The 24,099-nt window shown below is 42.5% G+C and overlaps 1 protein-coding gene across 1 annotated transcript; it reads right to left on the minus strand.

Annotated features, from left to right (window-relative positions):
* Positions 1 to 4,554: 4,554 nt before the first annotated feature.
* grb7 (growth factor receptor bound protein 7) lies at positions 4,555 to 21,221 on the minus strand. Its single transcript, XM_070444847.1, has 15 exons — positions 18,314 to 21,221; positions 17,116 to 17,298; positions 16,665 to 16,785; positions 13,937 to 14,093; positions 13,787 to 13,792; positions 13,519 to 13,634; positions 12,797 to 12,871; positions 12,321 to 12,458; positions 11,704 to 11,814; positions 11,513 to 11,611; positions 11,120 to 11,311; positions 10,517 to 10,574; positions 10,305 to 10,392; positions 10,069 to 10,162; positions 4,555 to 6,384 (listed from the first exon to the last, which is right to left on the minus strand). Exons 2-15 carry the CDS (start codon positions 17,286 to 17,288, stop codon positions 6,238 to 6,240), a joined length of 1,575 nt encoding a protein of 524 aa, XP_070300948.1. The 5' UTR covers positions 17,289 to 17,298; positions 18,314 to 21,221; the 3' UTR covers positions 4,555 to 6,237.
* Positions 21,222 to 24,099: the final 2,878 nt, after the last annotated feature.

A 24,099-nucleotide genomic window follows, 5' to 3' on the forward strand; every position in this document is an offset into this window, starting at 1 on the left:
TTTATCCGTTCCCTCTGGTCTCTGCTCCCGTCATAGTCTTCCTTCTTCTTCTTCTACTATTATATCTTCTTCCTTTCAACCCTCTTCTGCTCTTATCTTCATTCTTCTGTTTTCTCTGCATCCATATTTTGTCAGAGTTCAGTTTTCCTGGTACGACCACACTGCACGGGAGAGTGTGTTAGGTATGGTTGTGAGTGTGTCTGTTTTTGGTGGTGGGTTGGCAAGGGGTGGGCGGGTGTGTATGTGAAAGCCAGCATGCTACAGAGCAGGAGAGCCACTCCCCATGTCTTTGCATGTCCACTGAATAAACTCATGTTTTATAAATGTAGACCCCTCCCCCCTACACATTCTGCTTAAAGGCACAGTGGCCTTAAAATCAGGGACTCATATCTGGACCAAATGACCAGGGACGCTGGATTTAATCCAGGCATGTTATTTAATTGGATACTCTTCAAGAAGTGCGACTTGGAAGGGAATTCTTATGAGAAATGATTTTCAACCAATGATAACGTCCCAGCTATGTGTGTATCACCGACCACAATGTTTACCATTGGTTGAAGGTGTGACATTTGGGACAGTGTGCGGAGTCATCACATACTTTTCTTTTTAGAGATGTGTCCGACGCTTTAACCAAACTTACTGACGGCTGCAATAAATAATGAACGAAGATGATGTGTCTCGACAAGAGCACTAAAARGTGTCCCATGTGTGGGTTAGCGTCTAGTATTTTGTATGGGTGTACATGATACGAAGTTGACACAAATGATCTATAAGCAGTGTGTGTTTTGTGTGTGCAAGCGCTTGTGTGTGATAATGGACACAGGACAGACACAGTCAAAGTCAACCCTGGGTCACCTTAGGCTGTAATTCAATCCAGTATTAAAGGCCATGAATTAATGAGAAGGTAGCAGTGTGTTTTCAGGGTGAGGAGTCCAGGACTGGTATACATCATATGCTGTATGACACAAGATAACACACACAACATGAAGGCTACCGTCCGTTGACCACAAAGTCCCATTTAGTTTGTTTGTTGCACAGAAATGGATGCGTATGGTTTTTTAAGAAATGCATGCTTTTGTGTGTGTGTGTGTGTGTGTGTGTGTGTGTGTGTGTGTGTGTGTCTAGGTTTATGCCTGGGTGTGTGTCATGCAAGAGCCCCACGCTCTTCTCAATTTACAGCAACAACATAGCTCAGGCAGTAGGAAGTTCTCTCATCCATTTATATGCAGATGATACAGTCTTATACTCAGCTGGCTCCTCCCCTGATTTTGTGTTCAATRCTCTACAACAAAGCTTTCTTAGTGTCCAACAAGCTTTCTCTATCCTTAACCTGCTGCTTTCTCTACCCTTAACCAAAGCTGCAGGCTAAAGTTAAATGTAGACTTGGTTTCCTCAATCGTAATCGCTCCTCTTTCACCCCAGCTGCCAAACTAATCCTGATTCAGATGACCATCCTACCCATGCTAGATTACGGAGGCATAATTTGTAGATCAGCAGGTAAGGGTGCTCTCGAGCGGCCAGATGTTCTTTACCATTCGGCCATCAGATTTGCCACCAATGCTCCTTATAGGACACATCACTGCACTTTATACTTCTCTGTAAACTGGTCATCTCTGTATACCCGTCTCAAGACCCACTGGTTGATGCTTATTTATAAAACCCTCTTAGGCCTCACTCCCCCCTATCTGAGATAGCTACTGCAGCCCTCATCCTCCACATAACACCCGTTCTGCCAGTCACATTCTGTTAAAGGTCCYCAAAGCACACACATCCCTGGGTCGCTGCAGCTAGCGACTGGAACGAGCTGCAACAAACACTCAAACTGGACAGTTTTTTCTCAATCTCTTCATTCAGACTGAATCATGGACACTCTTACTGACAGTGGTGGCTGCTTTGCGTGATGTATTGTTGTCTCTACCTTCTTGCCCTTTGTGCTGTTGTCTGTGCCCAATAACGTTTGTACCATGTTTTGCTACCGTGTTGTCATGTTGTGTTGCTACCATGCTGCGTTGTCATGTGTTGCTGCCTTGCTGTGTTGCCTTAGGTCTCTCTTTATGTAGTGTTGTGTTGTCTCTTTTGTCGTGATGTTGTCATGATTGTCGTGATCCTATATTTATATGTTATTTTTTATTTAATTTTTTTAAATCCCAGCCCCCGTCCCCGCAGGAGGTCTTTTGCCTTTTGGTAGGCCGTCATTGTAAATAAGAATTTGTTCTTTACTGACTTGCCTAGTTAAATAAAGGTTAAATAAAATAAATTAAAAAGAGAGAACATGTTTGTGTACTGTAAATCCTGTGTGTGTGTGTAGTCATGATGTGCCACAGTGCCCGTCTAGTGGTCTGTTTTGTTTGTTGGCTGGTTAATAAAACATAGCGATAAATTAAAAATGGACTGGCCTGGCCTTGAGTCCTGTGAGTGGGTGATGCTCTCGCTGGGCCAAGTTGGAGTGAGGCCTTCACTTTGCCCTTGAGCGAGCTACTGTATTCACTAGGAGCGCTTCTCTAACAGCACGTTACTTTCAGAGACCCATCTATAGAGGAAGAAAAGACAGGTCAAGATGGGAAGACACTGCAAGATTCATCTTAGTTTCCACTGAATTCCACGCGGTTCAAAACACTTGAATTATTTCAGAGTATAATTAAGAAATGGAGACATGGAGAGTTGATCACACCTACAAAGAGTGAGAGGCTAATGAGATCTGCAGAGAAGAGCAGGCAAAGAGTGAACAGAAGGAAAAAGGGGAATGTAGAGGTGGAAGAAAAGTGAGAGGAGGGAGTTAATAAAAGGGAAAAAAAGTGAGTAGAGGGAGAGAGAAAAGAGGGAGGGAGGGAGTGAGAGAGAGACTGTATAGTGACAGATTCATTGCTGCCCTTTGACAGCAAGTGCAGTTCCTCTTGCACTGTCTAGGCACAGCAGCTGAATAATGAATCTGRTTCCAGGCAACGCTGCAGAATGATTCAGTAGTGCTACATTCATTAGCCTGACCCAGCAACAATCCTCACAGAGAGAGGGAGGGAGGGAAAAAGATGGGAGATGAGAAATTAAACATGAACAGATGCATTTATTTCTTGCCTCCCATGCAGGATATCAACACATTGTCTTTTACGATGACAATCTGTCAAATATATGTATAGGATATTTAACCCTGTTATACTGCTAAAGTCTTGGTCCACTTCTCTCCATATCCGCCATTCATTAGGATCTAGCCTTTCACGATCATCTGACACATCCTCTTCTTCAAGCCATTAATTTACCTGCCCATCTAAAGGCCTATGGAAAAAAACTGTTGCTGTGGCAACCCCTTGGTGTAGGGCTGGTGAAGCTTGCCCGAGTGGATCTGACGGGTTAGCGAAGCCATTTATTTAACCACACACAGTTCTAGACCACCAGCGAAATCAAGTCTTAAGCTTTATAACCTACATAAAGCTATACAGCATGGTCTGCCTGCGCACTCTGTCAAACGGCACATGCAGTGCCTTCAGAAAGTATTCCCACCCCTCGACTTTTACCACATTTTGTGTTACAGCCTGAATTTAAAATAGATTGAATTGGGATTTTGTGTCACTGATCTACTGTGCAGCGACACTCCCCATACAACCTGACAGAGCTTGAGAGGATCTGCAGAGAATGGGAGAAACTCCCCAAATACAGGTGTGCCAAGCTTGTAGCGTCATACCAAAAGAAGACTCAAGGTTGTAATCGCTGCCAAAAGTGCATCAACAAAGTACTGAATAAAGGGTCGGAATATTTATGTAAATGTGATCAGTTTTTCTAATAAATTTGCACAAATTTCTAAAAACTGTTTTTGCTTTCTCATTATGGAGTATTGTTTGTCGATTGATGGAAAAATACAATTTACTCTATTTTAGAATAAAGACGTTACGTAACAAAATGTGGAAAAAGTCAAGGGGTCTGAATACTTTCCAAATGCACTGGAGTTACCAAGACAGCATTGAATGTTCCTAAGTGACCTAGTTACAGTTTACTTAAAATGGCATGAAAATCAGTCAGCACTTGAAAATGGCTGTTTAGCAACGATCAACAACCAACTTGACAGAGCTTGGAGAATTTTTTGGTTGAATATTTGTCAATTATTCTTAATCTAGGTATGCAAAGCTCTTAGAGACTTACCCAGAAACACTCACAGCTGTAAACAATGCCAACAGGTGATTCTAACATGTATTGACTTACGCTGTTGAATACTTATCTAAATCAACCGTTTTATTTTTCCATTAATAAAAATTATTCCGCTGACTTGTGTAGACAAATCCATAAAAAAAACAAAAAAAACACACTTTGTAACGACAAAATGTGAAGAAAGTAAAAGGAGTGTGAATACTTTCTGAAGGCACTGTACATGTCGGTAGGCTGTATAGTCATCAGTAACGTTAAGGACCATTCTTGTTATTTTTGTTGTTGTAACGTGCTTTGATGGGAAGATATTTACAGTAAATGCAGAGACTGCAGCCATAGTGATGAGASAAATCCATCTGATCCGGACCATGTTTACAGTGATTTAAAAAAAAAAAATCAGATCCAATTCAACAAACCATATAAGAAATCAATTATTTATTAAACAGTTACGAAAGAGATATAGATATTTGCCATGTTGCATATCACACAATACAATTGAATTCAATGAAGAAGAAAAAAAACAGTAAAACGTGGCACAAACGTAAACCGTCCTTGGGCGTTGAATAACTTGAGATGTATACGTCGCACATCGAACACCACTTAATTCATATAAAACGCTATGAGCAACTGCAAGATTTCAAAAAAGTCGCAGGATGTCATTGATAGAAATCCCATACATGCAAGTACACACTATGAACATGCAGGGTAGGAACGAACAGCCCACATCTCTTTTTCAGCTAACTACAAAAACAAGACATCAGAATAGTTCCCTCAACCAACACTGTGCAAAAATATGCATTTAAGAGTGCTTAGTTTTATATGAATTTACAAGGCACCTACTAGTAGTGTGTCCTAGTATGAAAACCATACACAGTGAACTATAAAATAATAATTAAAAACATACATATACACATCATTGTAAAACATTCAGAAGGCATTCTGAGTAGCTACAGTATTTCACCAATCCTGGGGCTTATTCAAGATGGTGCAATTATACAGAACATTCAGATAGAAATGTATTGTGCAGAAAAGGCTTGATAATTCCTAAATGTGAAGAATATGGATTTTCAATAGCTCTATAGAGTTGATTTCTAACTGATTCACAACACCTCGCTGGGTAAGCCCCTGATCAATTCCTCAATGACAAATCAACTCTCACATCTTTGGCTCTGCTATCCTGTGTACGAAGAGCGCTCCCTAGTGGTACACTCAGGAACTTGCACACTGTATAACCCACACATTGAAAGGGGCTCTATTCCACATGTATATCCCTAAGCCCCGAAAGGATGTGCGTAAACAATGTTACCTTCTAAAATTGAAGAATCTACTCAGTTATAGCCATCCAGCCAACTATCCACAGAGGTATTGCTTCACAAGGGAGTGAACAAGCCCTTTAGCAAGTCAAATTCTTTAGGTTACAGCACAAAATCCTACAAATGATGGCGCTCTAAGATCCTAAAGCTGTGCAAAATGCGTAATTAAACTTACCCTCACAGGGATTGCAAGTAATTAATTAAAACGTAAAAAAAATGTGGGGGGGGGGGTGTGTCTGAAACTACAAATGAGTCAGGTTCAATWAAAAATACATGATTTAAAAGCTTCTGTTAGGGGTGTATAGCTGTGACCATCCATGTCTAGACCCCTACACACTAGTTACTGCATGTGACTTCAAGCTGCTATTTGTAACTTTTCAAAAGTGTGCAACTGCAGCTCACAAATAAGGGTGTTCCCACCTCGAGCATCCCATTGGTTCTTTCATGAATGCCCCCCCCCCCAGCACCCCAATGGTTCCTGCATGAATGCCCGACAGGCGGGGGCGAAGGACACTGACCGGAGTGTGCTAGCTAGCTTGTTAGTTAGCAAGCAAATAGTGTTGCTCCCGCCTCCCGTGTACCAGCACACAGTGTCGTTCGCACCCGCCTGCCAAACACCTGCCCTCGCCACCTGGAAAACAGTGCCAGAAACACAGGGGGCGAAGGACACGGTCTACGGCTAGCTAGCCGCAGTGAAACTGACAGCGTTTGAACTACTTTGCATATATACCTAGCCCAGTGGTCATATGAGGTGTCCCTGGGGTCATATGAGGTGTCCCTAACCAAGTGGTCAGAGGGCGACACAGACACAGGGGTGTTTGAGGCAGACAGGGAGGATGCCTTTGTTGATCTGGTGAAACTCCACCAGCTGCAGTARGTCAATGAAGAGGGTGAGGCCATCGTCCATGGTGTAGTACTTCCTACCGTCCTCCTCACACTGCACAGAGAAACAAAGGTTTCACAATCAAATAATAATCTATATGCTCATCTGTCAGGATCAAACAATTAGCGCAAAAACATATGAGTTAGATAACTAGCATACCTGTCTGTACAATTTTTTTTCTCTCAACTATCATATTTATTATTTTTATTCAACTAGGCAAATTCTTATTTACAAATGGTCAGCCTACCAAAAGGCCTCCTGCGGGGACGGGGACTGGGATTAAAAATACAGGACAAAAACACACATCACGACAAGAGACACCACATAAAGAGAGAACTAAAACAACATAGCAGAGCAGCAACACAAAATGACAACATGGTAGCAACACAACATGGCAGCAGCACAGCATAGTAGCAGCACAAAACAGGGTACAAACATTATTGGGCACAGACAACAGCACAAAGGGCAAGAAGGTAGAGACAATACATCATGCAAAGCAGCCACAACTGTCAGTAAGAGTGTCCATGTTCGAGTCTGAATGAAGAGATGGAGATAAAACTGTGCCGTTTTAAAATGTTTTTTGCAGCTCGTTCCAGTCGCTAGCGGCAGCGAACTGAAAAGAGGAGCGACAAAAGATGTGCACGCTTTGGGGACCTTTAACAGAATGTGACAGGCAGAATGGGTGTTGTAGGTGGAGGATAAGGGCTGCAGTAGGTATCTCAGATAGGGGGGAGTGAGGCCTAAGAGGGTTTTATAAATAGGCATCAACCTGTGGGTCTTGAGACGGGTATACAGAGATGACCAGTTTACAGAGGAGTCTAGAGACTATTATAAGACTATCATCTGCATACAAAATGGAGGAGAGTGCTTCCTACCTGAGCTATGTTGTTGATGTAAATTGAGCATAACATGGGGCTCAGGATCCAGCCTTGGGGTACTCCCGTGGTGACAGGCAGCGGCTGAGACAGCAGATGTTCTGACTTTATACACTGCACTCTTTGAGAGAGGTAGTTAGCAAACCGGGCCAAAGATCGCTTCGAGACACCAATACTCCTTAGCCGGCCCACAAGAATGGAAGGGTCTACCGTATCAAAAGCTTTGGCCAAGTCAATAAAAATAGCAGCACAAAATTGCTTAGAATCAAGTGCAATGGTGACATCATTTAGAACCTTTAAGGTCGCAGTGACACAGCCATAACCTGAGCAGAAACCAGATTGCATACCAGATTGCATACAATAGACATCAAGAAAGCCAGTCAGTTGATTATTGACATGTTTTTCCAACACTTTTGATAAAACAGGGCAAAATAGAAATTGGCCTATAACAGGATCAGCGTGATCTCCCCCTTTAAAAAAAGGATGCACCATGGCTGCCTTCCAAGCAATGGGAACCTCCCTAGAGGAGAAACAGGTTAAAAACAAGGTCAGAGATAGGCTTGTCGATGATAGGGGCAGTACCCTTAAAGAAGATAAGGTCTAAACCATCGGACCCAAATGTTTTTTGGGGGTCAAGTTTAAGGAGCGCCTTTAGCACCTCGAACTCAGTGACTGCCTGCAGGGGGAAACTTGGTAGCAGGGCAGGTGGAAAAAGAGGGAGACGCATCAGGGCTAGTCACATTAGATGAGGTGGGAGATGAGGAAATGTTGGACGGGCAACGAGGCATGGCTGAGTCAAATAGGAATCCTGACTTAATGAAGTGGTGATTAAAGAGCTCAGCCATGTGTTCCTCGTCAGTAACAACCACATCATCAACATTAAGGGATGTGAAAAAATAACCATTTGATGCAATTACAACATTATGCAACAGAATAAAGTGTTCTTATAACTCTTTTGTGTCTGTGTGAAAGTGGGCCTCTGGGAGATTTAACACTGACAGGAGATGTACGATGTCTTTGGGTGATACAGCATTCCAGAGCATGAGTTAATGTTTCTGTACTTGGGTACTGGGGTGAGATGGCTCCAGTATGGAGTTGGGGGGCCAGACCCTGGTGTCTACACAATGAGGACCTTTTTTTAAAGCAGATACAGTCTGCTGTGAATTATAAGTATATTTCATACAAATCTTAACCATGTGACCCATTCCATACATCTGTTGTAAAATAGACTGAAGGAGGATGGACTTTGGTATAAAAATTCTGTGGCTCAAACCAGGTCGTTGAGTTCTCAGTGATCACCTCCAGCAGTGGTTACCGACCAGCTCCGTTACTGCAGTAATTAAATAATAAAGTTTGATTTTTAGATTTCTTCAAAACAGTCTCTCCTTTTGATCACAATAATTCCACCAGAGGGAAATGGGCAGCTGTGAGGAGGAGGGTTCATTCTCCAGGTCTTTAACCGTTTTCCAGAACTTCTTGGGGTTAGACACAGAGAGAGAGAGAACTGCTCCTTAAAGTAACTAACGTTGGCCTTCCGGATAGTCTGAGTGCTATTATTTCTCATTTGCCTAAACGAGAGCCATTCAGCCCGAGTATGCGTTTGCCGAGCCTTTCGCTAAATTACATTCTTGAGGTGGAGTAACTCTGCCACATCACGGTCAAACCTGGGGCGGAACCCGTTTTTAATTCAAATTTTCTTGGTATGTTTGTTAACAATACCACTAAAAATATTTTTTAAAAGAAGGTTCAAGCATCTTCGACAGAGGGGATCAAGCTGATTCTATACCAATTTACAGAGGCCAGGTCATGAAGGAAGGTTTGCTCATTCAAGTTTTTTAGCAAGCATCTATGACAAATCAGAACATGTCGTTTCACTGAGCAGCCATTATGAACACAAGCTGTAAAACAGTGATGACTAAGGTCATAACAGAAAACACCAGACTGATACCTATCAGGATAACACCAAGGAGAGTAGCTTTACTGGGTGTTTGGAGTCATACCTTGTAGGATTGGTAATCATCTGAGAAAGATCTAGTGAGTCCCATTGCTTAAGGACTTGGTCAGGTGGTCTAAGCATGTCCCAGCTGAGGTCACCTAGCAGGACAAATTCAACTTGGTGTAAGGGGCCAGGAGAGAGCTTAGGGCAGGGAGGGTACAGGCCGGTGCTGATGGAGGACGATAACACCGAAGCAAAGAGGTATTTGAAAGTTTAATGCTTAAAACCAAATTTACTCTAACTTTTGATACTTAAGTATATTGCAGCAATTCCATTTACTTTTGATTTAAAACCAAATACTTTTAGACAATACTTTTAGACTACTTAAGTAGTATTTTACTGGGTGACTTTCGCTTAAGTAAATTTCTATTAAGGGATCTTTATTTCTACTCAAGTATGACAATTGGGTACTTTTTCCACAACTGGTTATAATAGGATAGGAGGCCAAGAGTCTGTGTAACCAATAGAGAGTCAGAGTCCAGAGTGTGGGAACAAACAGTCTGTCCCACGATCGGGTAAACACGTAAGTTCATAGTCAACAAAGCACGCAGGAGTTATAAGGCAAATAGCATACAGCACAAGAAAAACAATTACGACGTGGGGCTAGCATGTGTGCTAGAGGTGAGCGAAACCTCAGGAGAGGGGAGGGGGGGGGGTAGACAGGCCAGTGCAGACAGTGAACAGATCACCAGGTGGAATCCAAGCAGCAGTGGAGCAGGCAACGGGAGTAGGTGTCACACCCACTTGGGATACGTTTGTTTTTCATATCTACCTAGTATAATTATGACTAGACTGTCCTTATAGCCTTTCTATCTCATAATGAAAGGGCAAGGTTCACATGAATGGGGGAGAGGAAAGTCCACTCACAGGGATGACGAGGTAGTGTTTGGTCTTCAGCTTGTAACACAACGAGAGGACAAAACACTGGGCATGCTGCTGGCTCTCACGAATCAGGAACATCCTACACACACAGACACACACACAATGTGGTAGATGTCACCCAAGGTGAGCATGTTGTTTACAAACTAAGCTACATGCAAATGAGCTACATTCAAAGGAGCTACACGCAAAGATGTTCCCACAACAAGCACACACATACATACCCATCCACCAATCCTTGTTCCTCGATCAGCCTCTGGGCCTGCTTTCGCGACACACCACCGTGGAACCAGAGCTGGGTCCGGTGTATGGCTGTGTAATGCACACACACACACACTCATTTACCATTTAGATCAATGTAATGAACAAATATATTTTGTTTGGGAAAAACTGAATGTGAAACAATTTGACACAGTATTTGTTTGACTGGACTCACAAGAGGGCTGAGATCCCGGGGTAAGGTTGGGTAGGCTGCACCTCAAGGCTTCTCTCCTCTGAGAGACAAGAGAGGTCATAGTCACTAGTAACTCCAGACTGCTAACACACCTCCAATAACAACTTTGTTCTGTCTGGCTTGTTGTTATTCCTCCTGTTACCCTCTTAGCCCAATCCCTATTTTTCTTCTCCTCGTCACCTCACCTCTCTTTTTTCCATCTTGGAACATTGGAGAATGACTTAAAATTAGATATTTGTATTCTGATTGAGGATTTTAAATCCCGGATTGGAGGGCTGCTGACCACAGACTCCACATGTTTTTAAACATGTTACTTTATGCTCTCTTATGCACTTTGCACTGTTTTAACTTGCATTCATTGTTAAGTTTTATGTGGTGTTGATTTTCATGTGGAACTATATGTATGCTGCACTCTTGGCCAGGGCTCACTTGAAAAAGAGATGTAAATCTAAATGTGACTTATCTGGTTAATTAAATAAAAGGATAAAATTAATTTATACAACTAAAAATACGATAACACATCACCTATCTGCATCCTTGCCCAGTCGCATTCTCCACCCCACCATCCTATCCAGTTATCCTCACCCTCCATGCCTGTCCCTCCTCCCTCTCCGCGCTCTGGGCCTCCCAGGCATTCTGGATGACCCGGCCCCCCGCCTTCCCTGAAAAGTCCATGGCGACCAGGCTGGCCTCCGAGTCACACCGCTGAGACACAACCTCCTGTAGACGAGGTGCTGACTGGGACAGCTGGTAGTTACAATGCAGCTGCCTCCCATACTGCCTCGGCAGACACAGGAGGAAAAAGTAAAGGGTAAGCACGTGTATCTATCACATTTTTATTATTTATCCACCATCTTATCCAGTATGGGTATGCCACATTTTGTATGTTTTTATTTGTGTTTGTTTTGGCATGAATCTGCTTCCATAATAAAGTTCAGGTCATGATGTAATGATATCCGAGTATTGGTTTCTCCTCACCTTGAATAGTCGAAATGCAGAGGTCCAGCAGGTGCGCGTTTGTTCGTTCTCCGCACACAGCAACTTCAAGTCCTGCGCACGAATACGGTCTTTGCTGGGCTACACACAAAGAAACGTGGAAGCATCCCATTTCAGAACAACTTCGAAACATTGCTCTCTTGAATGAAGCCCTGGACGGTTGTAGTGGTTACCTTGACGCAGAAGGTGAAGTCCACAGGGGCACCGTAGAGCTTGCGGCTGTTGGTGATACTGTAGACGTTCAGGTCTTCCAGGTCAGCCACGTACTGGAGGTGACGGGGCTCCTAGGACACACAGACAGACAATCAGACCGTCACACCGACCAAGCTTTCCGTCGATGGGGCGTATCGAAACAATATACTACAAATATCTTCATACYTGTACAGTAACTATGGAAAGCGTAAAACTAAATTAAATGGCCGTTAAATTGTGGAGGTTAATAAAAATGGTGGATCCCATACACTTACCACAAAGGCCTCGTGTGCTAAGTTTGACGTATTGTACATTACTCTCCGTTACCCTTTTTTGGTGTCGTCATTAGCACAGTATACATGATCCCAAGTTTAGCTCCAAGACATCACCAATTTGAAAAAAAATAATTTAAAAAAATGTAGATTGTGATTATTTTTTTAACCATGTCACACACCGTAGTTTAGAAACTGTGCATAGTGCTAAAACAATGAAGTCATTTCTGAAATCCACCATCTTTATGTGCCTTTGCCATTTCTTGTAAATTACTTTCAGTTCTGGATGTTCTATTTCTGTCAAAATCTGGTGCTCCATGGCTGACCTTTGATGAGCCTTTGGTGGAGCAGTAGAGGCCTGAACGTCGGAGGAAGAAGTAGACCTTCTTCCAGGCTTTGCGGCTGGGCTCTCTGACGTGGAGGAAGCCCTGGATCTCAGGACATGTCCCCGACTGCAGCAGATTCTGGATAGAGGCAAGGAAACAACATCTGGGTCAAAAATACAGTGGCTAAACCGAAGAAAAGCATAGAAAAATCAACAAGGTTCAAAATGTAATCACTTCAACTACTGATCTAAAAACCATTCCAAAAGACTGTTTCTGTACGTCCTCTGACATGATTGAAATGTCATTCTCAATATCTGCCAATTCAATTTGTTTCCTGATACACTTTCCTGGCAACCTGATATAGGGCTTCACATCTAGTTTCTTCTCAGCAAGAGTGAAACCTAACATACACAACAAAGGAGAAGCTATACCAGAGCAGTAGGCCTTGCTCCATTTCCCTCCAACAGGCTGCTTACCTGGATGAGTTCCGCTGAGGTCATTCCCTTGGTGACATCAGCACTGTCTGAGATCATGTGCTTGGGGAAGAACAGCTGTAACAGGAAGCTACAGTTGTAAACCAAAGGGCTATTTCGATAACATACGGTCTCTCTAGAGCCTGTATGGAGGGTTATGAGCAATGGCTTGAGACTTGATAGCAGTGTTTCAAGGGGGTTAAGGCAAGACGTCACGCAAATCAAAGCAAATGTTTAAAACCTGACAAAAAAGGTTTATTCTGCCCACTGTCTGTTAAGACACGCACACCTGTGCGAATCAACCTGCCTACCATGCTTATAAGTAAGAAATATCTATATATTTTTTAATACTGTGTGTGCGCGTGCGTGGGTGTATGACGTCAGCCGTGTTAATGAACAGGATGAGCAACGTGAATGTGATAAGAACAAAATGTTAACACTGATTCTACCAGGACATCCAGATGACGGGGATTATTAACATACTAACCCGTTGCTCACACGTCTGACTAAAATCTGGCATAACACAAGATCCTATCAGAATCCTTGTACAGAATACATGTTAGAGCATCTTGCATGTTATACTATTAAATCACCATTTCCTTCCAGCCATCTAAGCTGATCTCTGTGTGACCATGCATTCAGAAGAGCCTTTGGCATTTGGCTTTGAAATAGCTTCTCTTCCTAGACAAAATGGTGGAGGATGCAGAAGAGCTCAGCAGGCCTACCACAGGTGTCCTGAAGAACTCATATTTGGCGTAGTTCTTGCGGAACAGAAGCTTGGTGTCGCTCTCGGAGGGCCAGGCAGCCTGCACCTCCACCACCACCTCGTGGTCCTCCAGAACTCGTTGTGGTGGGGGGGGGGGGAGAGAAATACTTCACACAGTGTAGGACAGGGGGTGACCAACCCTCCTGGAGAGCTACTTGGTATGCAGGCTCTCTCAAGTCAGAGTGAGTCTGAAACCAAACCAACTCTGAGCCTGTCCTAATATGGACACCGTTCTCCAGTTGTCTCATCTCGTCTAAACTTTTTGATGTAGACTCGCCTTTAGATAACCCACAAACATTCCAAAAACAATTGCAAATAATTGGAATGCCAATGGCATTTGCTGGGCAATGTTTGGACAGTGTGCAGTCCAGTCTTACCCAGGCCCAAGGCTGAATGCAGCTCGATCAGAGCCCAGTTCTCCTGGTCGCTACAATGGGCTGTCTGCACCAACAAATGGCACACGTCCCTGGCTGTGGCCCTGGGTATCACCCACAGGGACCGACTGTGACTGTCCTCACCGAACACCTTGATCAGCTAGACCAGAGAAGCAGACAGAGACACTACATTGAGAAAGAGTACATTGCGTAATATTCAACAAACACAAAAAAAAAAAAATCCAAAACCAAGGCAAAAATTACATAATGAAAAGAAATTAAAAGGATGAAAAAGAGATCATAGATGAACTATAGGAATGGACAGCAATAGGCCAATTCTGGAACTGTCACATTATAAAGCTTAACCAGGGTGAGAGACTGTGTTTCTGATGGCAAGAATCAGTCAACAGCTTTTATAGTGACAGCCAAAAATAATCCTTTATTTAACTCCCTTGACACTTCACCCTCCCCTTGAACTTGTCTTGTTCGATCTCTCCTGCTCCCGCTCTCTTATTTACAAGAACTCACACCTCCTCTGTCCCTCCTCCTATCTTGTTCCAGAACCGGTCTGATGGGATTGGCACACGGCCCAGCCCGAGCCCCCAAGGCCTGAGAGGAGAGCCAGGTACAGGTTAAATTGAGGACTTGTGACACCCCCGACGCAACCTCTAGCTCAGTCTCTCTCCTCAGCCAACTCCAAAACCAGTACAACTGGATTTAAACTTCACTTGTTATTTAGCGAAAGCAGACTCGTTCCCGCAAGAGACGACAACAGGCCAGACAATTAACAAATGCTTGGAGTCTCGTCGGCAGTGTTAAGTAACGCATTAGAGTACTCAGATTACTTTTTGGTGGTAACGAGTAACCTAAAGCAGTAATTTTTTTATTTAAGTAATCAGTTACTTTTACAATGTTTCCTTTCTTCTTTGTTGGCGCAATAAAAAAAAAAATGGAATCCCTCTACCTAGGCTATGTTCATCACACTCTTCCTGTTTCTGCACAAACGTTGAGGTGGGTTGCTGGCATGGTAGCCGGCAGATAGCTAGCGAGATGACAATAGCCGTCTCTGCAGTATTCAGATTACTTTAAATTGGAAAAGGACAGATGTGACCCCTCGAATCTTGACTGAAGCTACTTGCAGGATTCACACGCAAACACAGGATCATCGGGTTCAGGAGACTGCCCCATTTATTGCCTAGTAATAAAGCAAACAATGTAGCTAGATAATCAAGTTAGGCTCAGTTGATAAGAATTGAAATTTCTCCTGCTCCGTCTTCGCCATAAACAGAAAGGAAGGGGAACAACAATTACACAGTTCACAGCCCAGTTCATATCGGTGGGTAAAACAGAGTGGTAGCCAGTTGTTCTTGTATTTGAACTCTCATTCTACTTTGCCCAGTTGGTTTTATACAGTATATGTATTTACTGACGTATAAATAATTCAACAAAATAATTAATTAAAAGTATTGTAAAGGAAATATTGGGTCTGTCATTATTAGTCGAGTTGGTATAGTCCAGAGCTATAGATCAGGCTGTGGATGGTTTAGGCCAGGGGGGCAACTTTGGTTTTAGAAGTGGGGGGGGGCATAATTATTATATATAATTTTTTTCTGTCAGATAAACACTCCAAACAGCCTACCCGAGCACTCGAAGGCGGCCGCATGGTCCTAAAGCACACTGTTGCCTCGTTAGTATTATCATTGGAATGTGATACAATGGGGGACAAAAATGCAATTTCAGAATGTGGGGGGGGACATGTCCCCGTCCCCAGTGAAAGTTGCGCCCCTGGTTTAGGCTACGCAAGCCATTCCAAGGTAGTGTGCACCTTTTACTGGGGATAGGAATAAATGACTAAAAGCGTAAGGCATCTTCAGAGGGTTTTCTGTTTTTGGTAAGGCAAAAGTAATGTAACAAGTTACTTTTCATAGTCAGTAACATTGTAGCAGAAGTTATTTTTTTAAATGATGTTCTCCAACACTGCTCGTGGGGGATGTTTGCACATTCTTTCCGAGCAAGGTATCAATATCCGCTGAATTTATCCTTTCAGCAAAATAGCTTAGTTAAATGTTGAACATTTTTGCTCTGATGTTTGCAATAGCCATGGGGCCAAACAAAACCAATTTGTACCTAGTAGCTAGGTACATACAGTACATTAAACACAAGTATTTTAAACAAACATACTAATAAATCTATGTTAATCCAGACAATGATGGATGGCGTCACAACATGATGGAATGTGTCTGTGCAACTATACCACAAGTAAAGATACCGTGGCAGTAATTGGAGGAAAAAGGTGTGTTTTTGTTTGTCTTTATGTGTGTGTGTGTGTATTAGAATGTGCTTGTGGCACGCTTGTATGTGGTGAGTGTCATGCCCAGGAGCATCTATGGCTTTTGTGACAGTCTGTTGCCAAGCGTTAAATACGCACAAGCATACCCAGGGGCCTCAGCCAATCAAATTAACCCCTGCGAACAACTCAGTCAATAACATGAATCCATACTATCCCCTCTGGGGGGCCCCTCTGCCAGACCAGTCAAATTAACTTATACTGTATTCCAAAGAGCCAATGTTATCAATGTGACAGTTCTACCTACCCATTGCCAATCAAATTAATTCAGAACAATATCCCTGAAGATCGCATAGCCAATTACATTATAATAATAATAATAATAATAATAATAATAATAATAATAATAATGTAGGCTTGGCTGAATTGAGCCCTTGATCTTACATGGGTGTCACTTCTTGGCGGTGAGAGAGAGCCAATCAGGACTGGGGATTGAGAGGGGCTGCACAGCTCCGGAAAGGGATTGGGTATAGAAGGAACAGAGGACAGTCCCACGCTATTCATTCTGGAAAAATGTGGGGGAAAAAATACAAAACTTTTTAAATGGAATAAGTGAATCGCAAATACAATACAACTGGATACAACAATGTATAAAAAGGAAAATAACATTCACACAATATAACCAATACATTTCAATTAAAAAGGGCCGGTCTATTTTCAGGAGTCTTTTGTAACCTTCATGAACAACAGGACGTGACATATGACTCAATATCCGAACATGACTCATTGACTTCTGTGCCGGTAGCAAGTATAAGACATGTCAAATGCTACTGAGTCATTCACTGTCAACCAATGGAGTCATGGCCATTGTGTAAGTCAAGTCAGGTAGGCCTACCTGCTCTTGTGGATGACGAGGGGCTGGGAGCGGCGAACGGGAGGGGGAGGAGGGTTGGCCACCAGAGGAGCCAAGGTGACTGTGGAGCTACCCAGCAGCTCACCCTCCCCACCATAGTCCTCTTGTCTGTCAGAGCCCTCGAAGACCTCCGCCCATTGCCCTTGGACCTCCATTAAAAATGACCTGGCTCAGTAAGTGAGTGAGAAATTATCTTAGTTATCACATGCAGTATTTAAGAGTTAAGACAGAGTTTTGTGACCAATTTTTTTTTACATTTACAGCCAATGTGCCATGTGCCTAAAATAAACAAGGAAACCAGTATTTCCATAGTGCGTGACAGATTTCACAACATGTATTAATGTCTAACACCTTCTTGCTCGGTTTCAGTGTTATGACAACGTATTAGTCACAGAAGCAACAGTTGAGAATAAAAACGTCACACCTGCTCCCAACTCCATGGCATCCTCAACCACAACGCCGGCCCAACAAGACATCAAAGCCCTCTCCCTTGTTCAAATTGACAAGCTATATCCTTTGCTTAGTGTTGCTATGCAGAACATAGCACTTGTAATGATCAGAAGAATGCTGGCAGACAACAATTTTGAAAGAAACAAATTGCCTGAATCAGGCAGGCAGACTAGACTGGGTGAGGTGCAGTAATTGTTTCAGTGGATGGCAGAGTTATGAGGCTCCCGCTGAGTGTACAAAGGGCCATTGTATGGACAAGATGTACAATGCGTATCAGGTGAAGCCTGCTGCTTCTCTTGATTTGAGCGCCAATTATCAAATCAAATGTTATTGGTCACATACACGTTTAGGCGATGTTATTGCGGGTGTAGTGAAATGCTTGTGTTTCTAACTCCAACAGTGCAGTAATATCTAACAATTTCACAACAATACACACAAATCTAAGCAAAGGAATTAAGAATATATAAATATATGGACGAGCAATGTCAGAGCGGCATAGACTAAGATACAGTAGAATAGAATACCGTATATACAAATGAGATGAGTAATGCAAAATATGTAAACATTATTAAAGTGACTAGTGTTCYATTTATTAACGTGGCCAGTGATTTCAAGTCTATGTTTATAGGCAGCCTCTAATAAGCTAGTGATGGCTGTTTAACAGTCTGATGGCCTTGAGATAAGTTGTTTTTCAGTCTCTCGGTCCCAGCTTTGATGCATCTGTACTAACCTCGCCTGCTGGATGATAGCCGGGTAAACAGGCCGTGGCTCGGGTGGTTTTTGTCCTTAATGATCTTTATGGCCTTCCTGTGACATCGGGTACCATAGGTGTACTGGAGGGCAGGTAGTTTGCCCCCGGTGATGGGTTGGGCATACCGCACCACCCTCTGGAGAGCCCTGCGGTTGCGGGTGGTGCAGTTGCCGTTCCAGGCAGTGATACAGCCCAACAGGATGCTCTCAATTGTGCATCTGTAAAAGTTAGTGAGGGTTTTAGGTGACAAGCCAAATTTCTTCAGCCTCCTGGGGTTGAAGAGCCATTGTTACACCTTCTTCACCACATTGTCTGTGTGGGTGGACCATTTCAGTTTGTCAGTGATGTGTACACAGAGGAACTTGAAGCTTTCCACCGCCTCTCCACTACGGTCCCGTTGATGTGCATAGGGCGGTGATCCCTCTGCTGTTTCCTGAAGTCCACGATCATCTCCTTTGTTTTGTTGACGTTGAGTGAGAGGTTATTTTCCTGGCACCACACTCCCAGAGCCCTCACCTCCTGTAGGCTGTCTCGTCATCGTTGGTAATCAAGCCTACTACTGTTGTGTCGTCGGCAAACTTGATAATTGAGTTGGAGGCGTGAGTGGCCACGCAGTCATGGGTGAACAGGGAGTACAGGAGGGGGTTGAGCASGCACCCTTGTGGGGCCCCAGTGTTGAGGATCAGCGAAGTGGAGGTGCTGTTTCCTACCTTCACCACCTGGGGACAGGCCATCAGGAAGTACAGGACCCAGTTGCACAKGGCGTGCTTCAGACCCAGGGCCTCGAGCTTAATGATGAGACTGGAGGGTACTATGGGGTTGAATGCTTAACTATAGTCAATGAACAGTACTCTAACATTGGTATTCCTCTTGTCCAGATGGGATAGGGCAGTGTGCAGTGCGATGGTGTGTTTGAGTGTGTGTGTGTGTGTATGTTCTTAAATACATCAGCAAATAGTATTACATAATTAGGTCACAAGACTTAATAAAAATAATCCTTCAAAAAACATACTGTTACTCCTGATACTGACTCAAGGGTGGACAAATATTTGGAAACTGATTAGTTGGCCATCAATCAACAAAGAGATAAGCAAACAGTGATGAGGTCACCCACGCAAGAGAGCAATAGAGTGAGCTGCCACTTCACCCGTGCACCCTGCCAGAAAGGTTCAGTACATAGAGTCCAGACAGACAGAAACTCCAGACAATTGTCTGTGGCACTGGCATGTCCTGACTCTGTGTCAACAATACATACTGATAGTCAGACACCTGTTCTCATCCTGTCTAAAAAAAAAAGAAAGAGAAAGAAAGGAGAAATTGTTCTAGGCAAAATTGGTAGGCAGGTAGGCTAGCCCAGCAATTCCTTTTGAGATAGCGAATTCATCAGAGACAGCGTCAAAATCAGAACACAACTATGACTTTAGAGTGCGATAAAAATAGCATACAAGTTGTTTTACTATGACTGCTGCAGCGCATGGCTGGACTAATCACGTCTCGGGCCCAGGGTAATTCCACACATTTTGCCATGGGACAGAGAGAACTTTTTGCAGTTTAAATCTTAAATGACAGTTTAAAACTTATTGTTTTAGGGAATACAAGTATTGAGTTGAATACTGGATCATTGATGGAGTAATGTGGATCCCTGTGAGCCGCCCAGGCCCTGTCGTGCATCGAAGGGTAGCCTATTGTACTATTACGTTACATTTTATTGTACCCTCTAAATTTGTTTGACAGCCTACTCAATCACTTTTTATAGCTACTGTTTACAGGCCTCCTGGGCCATGGCAGTGGTGTAAAGTACTTAAGTAGTACTTTAAAGTATTTTTACTGAAGTCGGTTTTTGGGGTATCTGTACTTTACTATTTATATTTTTGCCAACTTTTACTTCATTACATTCCTAAAGAAAATAATGTACTTTTTACTCCATACATTTTCCCTGACAAAAGTACATTTGGACAGGAAAATGGTCCAATTCACACACTTATCAAGAGAACATCCCTGGTCAGCCCTACAACGTCTGATCTGGCAGACTCACTAAATACAAATAATTCATTTGTAAATTATGTCTGAGTTTTGGAGTGTGCCATTTGGCTATTCAGCAATAAAAATAATACAATTTAAAAAAACAGGAGAATTGTGCCATCTGGTTTGCGTAATAAGGAATTTGAAATGGTTTATACTTTTGCATTTGATACTTAAGTACATTTTCACAAATCCATTTACTTTTGATACTTAAGTATATTTAAAACCAAATACTTTTAGACTTTTACTCAAGTAGTATTTTACTGGGTGACTTTCACTTGAGTCATTTTCAATTAAGGTATCTTCACTTTAACTCAAGTATGACAATTGAGTACTTTTTCCACCACTACCCCTTGGCCAAATTCATTTAATATCCCACTGGGAACACCACGTCATTTCAACATGGAAATGTGGGTAATATTTGGTTGACGTGGAAATCTCATTGATCAACCTTTATTCACTCACTCAAAAAGTGTCAGAAGTTTGCTGAATTCCCAATGTAATATCACTATGCTTACAACCATCCACACTGAACAAAAATATAAACACACAACATATAAAAGTGTTGGTCCCATGTTTCATGAGCCGAATTAAAAACTCCCAGAAATGTTCCACACACACAAAAAGCTTATTTCTCTCAAATTTTGTGCACAAATTTGTTTACATCCCTGTTACTGAGCATTTCTCCTTTGCCAAGATAACCCAACCAACTGACAGGTGTGGCATATGAAGAATCTGATTAAACAGCATGGTCATTACACAGGTGCACCTTGTGCTGGGGACAATAAAATGCCACTAAAATGTGCAGTTTTGTCACACAACGCCACAGATGTCTAAAGTTGAGGGAGCATGCAATGACATACAATGACATGACATGCTGACTGCTGGAATGCACAACAGAGTTGTTTCCAGATAATTGAATGTTAAGTTCTCTACCATAAGGTGCCTCCAATGTTGTTTTAGAGAATTTGGCAGTAGTCCAACCGGCCTCAAAAACGCAGACCACGCATAAGCACGCCAGCCCAGGATTTCCACATCAGGCTCCTTCACCTGCGGGATTGTCTGAGGGGTAGTGGGGGGTGCTGAGGAGTTGTTCTGTCTGTAATACAGCCCTTTTGTGGAAATAGCTAATTCTGATTGTTTGGGCCTGGCCAGTTGGTCAGCCTATGCCCTCCCAGGGCTGCAGTCGTGTTAAATCCATAGATTAGGACCTAATGAATKTATTTCAATTGACTGACTTCCTTATATGAACCGTAACTCAGTAAAATCTTAGAAATTGTTGCGTTTATATGTTTGTTAAGTTTAAAAGTACAACCAAATTCTAATGGAAAAACAATGTCAGATTTTTGGTTTAGTTGTCATCACTGCGTGTTCAACCATTTAAAAGGAGAATGTTAGATGTTTTGTACATATGCAATAACTTCATGCGTTATCACTGTGCCTCATCTAATAGCACAAAACAAATGTCCTGGATTGCAGTTGAGTTCACTTCTAAAATTACACGTGATCAATGCTGTTCGAGATTCTGGCAGATTTTTATGGTAATTGTTCAGACCTGTGACTTCTGCATGCTATCTTGAACATTCCCGCTTTTTACGATTACATAAGACATGTATAATTGCATTAGGCTAACCTCGAAATGTAGACACCGATGTGTTACTCATTTTAAGGTTGACTAGATACTGCTACATTCGTTTGCAAGATAACTTTAGGCTAAGGCTATTTACTGTATGGCAAAAGTCATTTAAATTGTGTTTGGTTGACAACGCAACTAAATATCAACATTTAAAGCATATGTAGAATAGTTTATGCTCAACCTCAAATGAAGCTSTACTGGGATACATTTTCCTATCGTACTTGGAATTTCATTGCACGGTGGAGAAAAACAGGTAGTTGCCTTTCATTTTGAGAACACTACTGTCAAACTATATCTAATTTGCACCTCAGCCGTCAACAACAGGACTATGTGTTACCAGTGCAACTTTAGATCACGCATCGCTCGCACATTCTGTATATTCTAATATGAAGCGCTTCCTCGCTATATCTGGTCCAGATACTGCGCCATTTCAATCCAAGAAATTTACCTTATAATTGGGTTTGGCGAGATGTCAGCTGCCGGGCATATTGAACAACCACTACGAGAGAATTTCAGCTACCTCTTCCTTCGGACGTAGTAATGTTTTCAGCTTCTCCTCAACCGTAACTATACTTGTGCCCTTACCACACACACTTGGGAGGAGCGTGCCGTGCAAGGTGGTAGGTAAACTACACACACCCCTTTCTTCTAAGGTAAAGTAGGCTAAATGTCCTTCCTCACCTATTGGGAACAGTTCCAGAAAGTAGGACATATTGTTCAAATAATGACCGATTCACAGATAGGATTAGTCACATTGAATATTTTTTATCAAGGTGTGTAATGTAACCTTGTGTGTAACCCTTCACAATTATTTCAAATCAAATTTGATTGGTCACATACACGTGATTAGCAGATGTTATTGCGGTGTAGCGAAAGGCTTGTGCTTCTAACTCCAGCAGTGCAGTAATATCTAACAAGTAATATCTAACAAATTACACAACATATACCCAATACACACACATCTATGTAGGAATGAATTAAGACTATATACATATGGATGAGCGATGTCAAAGCAGAACGGACTAAGATACAGTAGAATAGTATAGAATGCAGTATATACATATGAGATGAGTAATGCCAGATATGTAAACATTAAGTGACTAAGATACCGTAGAATAGTATAGAAAACAGTATATACATATGAGATGAGTAATGCAAGATATGTAAACATTATTAAGTGAATAAGATACCGTAGAATAGTATAGAATACCGTATATAGATATGAGATGAGTAATGCAAGATATGTAAACATTATTAAGTGACTAAGATACCGTAGAATAGTATAGAATACCGTATATACATATGAGATGAGTAATGCCAGATATGTAAACATTATTAAAGTGACTAGTGTTCCATTCCTTAAAGTGGSCAGTGATATCTAGTCTATGCCTATAGGCAGCAGCCTCTAATGTGCTAGTGATAGTTGTTTAACAGTCTGATGGCCTTGAGATAGAAGCTGTTTTTCAGTCTCTCGGTCCCAGCTTTGATGCACCTGTACTGACCTCGCCTTCTGGATGACATCTGGGTGAACAGGCAATGCCTCGGGTGATGTCCTTGAAGATCTTTTTGGCCTTCCTGTYATATCGGGTGCTGTAGGTGTCCTGGAGAGCGGGTAGTTTGCCCCCGATAATGCCTTGCGGTTGCGGGCATTGCAGTTGCCGTACCAGGCGGTGATACAGCCCGACAGGATTCTTTCAATTGTGCATCTGTAAAAGTTTGTGAGGGTTTTAGGTGACAAGCCAAATTTCTTTAGCCTCCTGAGGTTGAAGAGGCTCTGTTGCGCCTTCTTCACCACACTGTCTGTGTGGGTGGTCCATTTCGGTTTGTCAGTGATGTGTACGCCAAGGAACTTGAATCTTTCCACCTTCTGTACTGCGGTCCCGTTTATGTAGATAGGGGGGTGATCCCTCTGCTGTTTTCTGAAGTCCACAATCATCTCCTTTGTTTTGTTGACGTTGAGTGAGAGGTTGTTTTCAGGCACCACAGTCCCAGAGCCCTCACTTCCTTCCTGTAGGCTGTGTCGTCATCGTTGGTAATCAAGCCTACTACTGTTGTGTCGTCGGAAAACTTGATGATTGATTTGGAGGCGTGCGTGGCCATGCCGTCA

Source organism: Salvelinus sp. IW2-2015, linkage group LG8 (genome assembly GCF_002910315.2).
Source record: "Salvelinus sp. IW2-2015 linkage group LG8, ASM291031v2, whole genome shotgun sequence".
Classification (NCBI taxonomy): domain Eukaryota; kingdom Metazoa; phylum Chordata; class Actinopteri; order Salmoniformes; family Salmonidae; genus Salvelinus; species Salvelinus sp. IW2-2015.